Source organism: Oryzias melastigma, linkage group LG15 (genome assembly GCF_002922805.2).
Source record: "Oryzias melastigma strain HK-1 linkage group LG15, ASM292280v2, whole genome shotgun sequence".
Taxonomy (NCBI): Eukaryota; Metazoa; Chordata; class Actinopteri; order Beloniformes; family Adrianichthyidae; genus Oryzias; species Oryzias melastigma.
This window is the reverse complement of record NC_050526.1, coordinates 26,878,785-26,885,418: the sequence shown is the minus strand read 5'-3', so window position 1 is coordinate 26,885,418 and position 6,634 is coordinate 26,878,785. Positions and strand designations below refer to the sequence as shown.

At 36.9% G+C, this 6,634-nt stretch overlaps 1 protein-coding gene across 2 annotated transcripts in view; it reads left to right on the top strand.

The window, feature by feature from the left end:
* The first annotated feature begins 354 nt into the window (after nt 1-354).
* Nucleotides 355-6,634, top strand: part of sptlc3 (serine palmitoyltransferase, long chain base subunit 3) — a 26,488-nt gene continuing 20,208 nt past the window's right edge. The window contains exons 1-3 of one of the 2 annotated variants that reach the window (XM_024297988.2): nt 355-624; nt 4,999-5,190; nt 5,776-5,930. In XM_024297988.2, coding sequence (XP_024153756.1) covers nt 523-624; nt 4,999-5,190; nt 5,776-5,930 — 449 coding nt within the window. In that variant the 5' untranslated portion in view covers nt 355-522. Of the gene's footprint in view, nt 625-4,995; nt 5,191-5,775; nt 5,931-6,634 lie in introns of both variants that reach the window. The other variant, XM_024297987.2, reaches the window with a different exon arrangement.

Here is a 6,634-nt window from a genome sequence, read left to right as displayed (position 1 = left end):
AACGTGGGAACGCGAGTCTTTAACTCACAAGCCTGAAACGCACATTTACATAGACTTTTCATTGGAAATGGTTGCTTGAACTCCTGGACTCAAAAGTCCAGTGTGAATATAGCTTCAGGTTGAGGGTGTGATTGGATGCAAGCGGGAGAGCATGTAAACAAAGAGCTCTCAGCAACATGGAGGGGAAGTGGGGACGTGTGCTCTCTATCTATCTATCTATCTAATATAAAAAGTTTTTTGTTTTTATAAGTTCCTTTAGTAAGTTTGTTTTTCCTCATTTAAATTATGCACAAAGCTAAAGTCAAATAAATTGTAAAAGCAGAAATAGTTTAACTCCATGATGCACTTTATTGTGAAACTGCTTTAAAGCGCTCCGTTTATGCAGAACCGAAACCTGAACCGGCTTTCAGTGGAAACGTCGAACAGGTCCCGACATTTCTGGAGGCTGAACCGAAACGGCAGAAGCAGGAAGTCCACTCACGCGACTTCACGCGCAGCGGAGGACACGCCGCTCCCGGGAACATGGCGAGAAGCACGAACGGAGACAGCCTGAAGCAGCTGAACCACAACGGGCTGAAATGGGACGACTCCGGGAAGAACGGATACCACAAAAAACCCGCCGAGGTACGTCAGTCGTTGGGGTTTCCTTCACCTTCGCAGGTGACGGGCGTGGATGCGCCGCATCTGTGCGTGTTTACAGCGGGGGTCTCACCTGACGTGACCTCCAAACTCCCACCAGAGTCTGACATCATCCTCCTGCTGAAACTGTGTCCTCCTAAAGGAGACAGCTTGCTATGCTGCATCAAATTAAACCCTAATCTTTACACCAGAATCCTAACTTTTTCAATGAAGTTTCAGCACGAGTGTATCAGTGAGGGGAAGTGAGAATTCTCCTCCCTGAAACACTTCCTCTTTTCCTTTACAGTGAGCAAAGTATTCCTCCTGAAGCTACAAGCTTCATGTCTAGTGCAGTTTTCTGGAGATAAAGCAGATCTAGTTGCTCTTATCCGCTAACAAGTGAAGTCTCAGTGTGTCCAGATCAAAAATTCAGACCTTAAATGAAATATTTTTTAGAGGATTTTTCAGGAAGTATCTCTGAGTTTCTTCACTGAGAAATGTTTTCATTTAAGACCTCCCAAAGATTAACCCTCTCATGCATGATTTATGAAAAAATTCTGGTAGGGTTTATTGCTATGTTTTTAATCATCTTTAGAGATATGAAATAGATTTTTTAAATTATTTTATTTATTTATTTTAGGAAAAAAAAAAACGTATATCTTTCATTTTTACAAAGATAGACTTGCCAGTTTACCCAAGAGTACTTTGTGTACAGTAAAAACATTAACGTAGTTTTACGGTAGAAGATTAAATATAACTATAAATGATTTGAGATATTGTATGTAATGGTTTGTTTGTTTGTTTGTTTATTAAGGATCCCCATGAGCTAATGGACATACCAGCAGCTATTCTTCCTGGGGTCCCACTTTCTTAAAATCACAAATGCGATAGATAAACAAACAGATATACTTGTACATGTACACACCACAAAAAATGTAAATAGGAATAATACGACAAATACAATAACAAACAAAGCAAATCAAAACACAAACAGACAAAACACAAAAACTCCACAATTATCTTGGTTCAATCCAGGTTGGAAACTCTGAATTCAGGACCTGACTTCAGCCTTGAACAACACTTTAAAACCAACAACACATCCAGTTTTAGTCCAGTGCAGCTTTTTTATCGTTGTTGTATGAAAATGAAAAAGTCTTAGTCTTCTAGAAAAATTATTTGTATTCATTTGTGTTACTAAGTATTGTGGTAATGAATTCCACGCCACCATTGCTCGATACTGAACCCTTCCCTGACCATATCTAGACCGACATGAAGGTAAAAGAAATCGACTCTCTCTTGATTGTCGTGTAGAATGCTGATGTACATCACTAAAGAAACATACATTACTATATAAATCTCAGGTCTTTTATTTGTTCAATTGGCCTCCCATTCATAGACAGATAACAGGTGAATCTTTCAATAAATAGCTTGATCCCAACATCTTACATTTAGTTTTTTCTGCATTAATGACCAACCTATTTACATTTAACCGGTTCTCAACTGCTCTCAACTCATCATTGAGATCTTGACTCAGATGATGTGCATTAGTGCCAAACGTATAGATTGTAGAATCATCAGCATAAAGTGCAATAGTGGCATGTTTCAAAACAAAAGGTAAATCATTCATAAAAATTGAAAATAAAAGTGGTCCCAAGCAGCTGCCCTGTGGTACCCCACAACATAGCTTTTGCTTCTCTGAATAACTTCCATTAAGCAGATCAGTGAATGATCTATTATCAAGATAACTTTTAATCCATTCAGTGGCAGAAGTTTCAAGCCCATATCTATTCAGTTTATCAATCAGTAACTCATGATCCAGTAAATCAAAATCTACACTTAAATCTAAGAATACAGTCCCAACCATTCTTTTTCTTCTATTTCATGTAACCAGTCGTCTGTTATTTGTGCTAAAGCTGTTGTAGGGGAATGTCCTTTCTTATAAGCATGTTGATAGATGGAATTCAACCAATTTTCATTTAAATAAAAATTAATTTGATCATAAACATTTTTTTTCCGTCATTTTGCTAAGAATTGTCAAAATACTAATCGGTCAACTATTTTTACCAGAAAAAGGTTCTTTGCTGTTTTTTAACAAAGGCACTATTTTGGCTGTTTTCCAGGCAACAGGAGAAATACATTTTTCTAAACTCAAGTTAATTAGATATCATATGGGTAAAGTAATCACATTAAATACTAATTTCAACGAGTATGCAACAATTTCATCTGTGCCTACTGGTTTTATTTTAATTGATTTTAAGATGTCCTCAACAGGAGTTAAACTTACTTTTCCAAATTTAAATGTACACAACTTATTACCTATAATTTTATCTTTCATTATTTGACAGGAGGATTGAGTTGTATGTTTGGAAATAATATTTTCTTGTAAAGTAGGAATTTTCCTTTTAAAATAGTCGCCTAAATAATTTGATATATCTCTAGGTTTTGTCAAAAAGGATCCATTTACTTCCAGAAAAGTTGGAGTGGACTTAGCTTTTCGTCCTACTTGTTAATTTAATATATTCCACATTTTGGTGGTTCCTCGATCTCTATAGCTTTATTTAAAGACAATATCTCTGAACAGAGAGTGGAGTAACTAAAGTAATAGCCATGAACGTAGCATCAGTCATATTAGGATCAAGCTCTCCATCAAATCTGAACAGTTTTTTTCTGAACTGAGTATCTTCTCTATGGTATTTTATGGTACATGTTGTATATTTGCTATCAATGCTGAACACTGTAGTGACCTCCATGCATGAAAGGGTTATGTTTTTAGCTTTAAGCTTGTGAAAGACCAATAGAGTGTTTTAACCACTTTAGGAAAGAAAGGAACATTTTATTTAAGATTACATTTGAATGAAATCAATAAACACAAAAATAAAGATTAAAGTCCATCTCTAATAATCTATTGATCTATTTTCAAAGCATTCTCAGTGGTCTTTTAATTATAATTATGCAGTTTGTGGCCAAAATCATATAACAAAAAATACTTGAGCTATCCAGGTGTACAGTTCTGATCCTTATTTACAACAATTTAAATAAAGAAAAATCCAGAAAAGCAATAGTTCTCTTTATATATGTCCTCCATCATGAGAAAAATGCTACAAGAACGTGTTAAAAACGCCAAAAACATCATTTTTATTAACAGCTTTTTACAGTGAAATACTGAAAGGTAGAATGCTGAGATTCTATAGGAACATAACCTGGTTTATGTAATAGTACAGCTGCATAGCTGGAATGACAGTTGGATTGTTCAGTGAGTCAATAAAGGAGGCTCACAAACATCCGGAAATGTTCATAACTCTAAACACCATAAAAGGAGAGAAGTGAGCTCCGTAAACTGGATGTGACCAGCTGCCGATGAAGAATGTGATCACATCTGTCAAGCTAAACATCTCAAACGCCAGCGAGTTCATGCAGAACTGGAAATACTACCCTACGACATGACAAACAGAAGACTTCAAGTACTAATGCCTCATACATATGGCTGTTCAAAACCACAGGTTTACTCAAAACATTATTAGTTGGAGAGTTTTATACTTTTATTGTTTGCAAGTCTTTAATCGTGAGTATTTTTACTCATTCTTATTGCTTTGACTGCTTTTTTTTGTTCCTTGTTATCATATGAAAAAAAATCCCAAATTTAAGTGACAGTTTTGATAACAGAAGGGTATTTTCACACACTGCAGCCCCCTTTGAGGAAAACTTTACTCTCTTCCCCTGAAAAACAACCTTTATGCTTTACTTTTAATATTTAGGCCTTCCTATGTTTGATACTCAATGCTCAAAGACTCGCTGCAATGGCGTTTTTAACTTGTTCTAGTGGCAAGTTTTGGTGAGATATAACATGTTTAAGGAAAAATTAAGCTTCAATGTGCATTTCCGAGTATTTCTTCACCAGAATCGTGAATCAGGAGGAGATGAATGGTAAAACATGGCATAATTTTAATTAAAACATCACTTTGATCAGAATAGATCGAAAGATGATTGGAGTGGATCTTGAACATTCTCTCCTTCTGAATTTATTTTTTCCTCTTATGATTTAATTTGCAAAAAATAAAGTTCTGGACTAATTTAGCTGTCTTTCTTCCCGTTTGGCTGATTATTTTTAAGATTTTATTTTCTTCTGACCTTGTTTTTCTTGTAAATAGCTGTGCAGAAAGAACTGGTCTGACAAGGTTACTTAATTACCAAGTGTTGATATATCAGGTTAAGATACGCTGCAAAGACTTCTCTTAAATTCTTCATTTGTGTCTATCTTTATTTCTTCAAAGCATTTTTAATTTTGCAGCATTTGTTTTCTCTGTGCTTTACAAATAAGATTACCTTTTGTTGCTTCGCCAAGCAATGTCACATGTCTTATGTGGGTCTTTTGTTTAGCAGAAGCACGGTGCGGGGAATGGCGTCGCCTCCAGGCAGAACAAACAGGAGTCTTTTGAACAGGCGCCCATGTATGTGGCTGTCTGTACCTACATGGGCTTTGGCATCGTCACCCTGTTCGGTTACTTCAGAGACTTCCTCAGAGCCGTGGGTTTGGAGAAATGCAACCTTGCCCAGGAAAGAGAGGAGCAGAAGGTGACTATAATGCGTCTTCACCTCACACTATGCCATTTAGTGCTCCCACAATAAAGCCTGCCTTAAAAAACATAGTTTTTCTCTAATAATTTCTCTTTTAGCCTTCTCCCTCTGTGTTCTTTTGCTCTGTAGCGTTGCCATGGCTGAGACATGACACCAAAGATGTGTTGAAGATCTAATTAAATCTCGGAGGATTAAGCATAGTCTTTGTTGCAGATACAGATTCCATACAGAGCCTTGGCTCTGCTTTTCTGTGTTTTAAAAGTCTTCATGTTACCATAAATCTCTTTTTTTTCTTGTTGCTTTTTACATGTTTCCTTTGAAGTTGAAATCAAAAAAATCCTCCTTGTTGTTGTTGTTGCACTTAAGTCTCTGCTGGCTCATGAAGGAAAGCTGCTTCTGGAAGAAATCATGGAGCAATTTGCTCCCTGTGTTCAATAAGAGTCAATCAAAGAAGGAGAAAGAAGAAAAGAAGCTAAAATCCAAACTTTTCCTAAAAGACGCTGAATTTTTTTTTTACCCTGAGGATGCAAGATTAGTCTCAGCTGCATGTTTTTGGTAAACAATGTTTCTGATCTCTTTTAGGATTTTGTTCCTCTTTATCAAGATTTTGAAAACTTTTACACTCGAAATCTGTACATGAGGGTAAGGGACAACTGGAACCGACCCATCTGCAGCCTGCCCGGGCCCGTCTTCGACCTGATGGAGAGAGTGTCCGACGACTACAACTGGACCTTCAGGTACGGAGACATCCTGAGGTTCCTGAAAGCTCGCTGTGGAGGGGGTCAGAACAGCACATTCTAAAGAGCCCCACCCTGATAAAAGCCAAGGATAGTGCCAGCACAGTAGCACACGGAAAGAAGAGCTTATCAGATTCTAGGAGATCTGATGTGATCTGTGCTCAGGTCAAAGAATGAACGCGACAGCATCACTTTCTGAACCTCCATTGATATTCAACCTGCACAGCATGAAGAAAAGCATGAGCAGAATCTGTATTAAATAAGGTTTAAGCGGAAAAAGTAGCTCAACTTTCGATGGTCAAGCGTGGTGAATCTGCATGGCAGCATGCTAACTCAGTTTGGTGGAGAGAAGTAGGTCAGTTGGTGAAATGGAGAAGTTTTCTTTAAATACTTAAACAGACGCGTGCAGCAGAAATGTGCACTCTTTACTGACAACATGTTCTCTAAACATACTCTGTTGCAAAAACACAGAAACACCCAGGCTTTCACTGTTTACTGAAAATTAAAATATACCGAAGAAAGCATAAGGTGTACAGCTTTAGCATTTGTTTGTGACAACAAAAATTGAAATGTGGTAAAAAAAAATATATAATAAATTTTAATTAAAACCGCAGCAGCGTGGTAAAGATCAGCAGAAGTAAATTCTTGGAATTTAAACCACACCCACATTTCTAATAAGTTCATATCATATGTCAATATTGTTT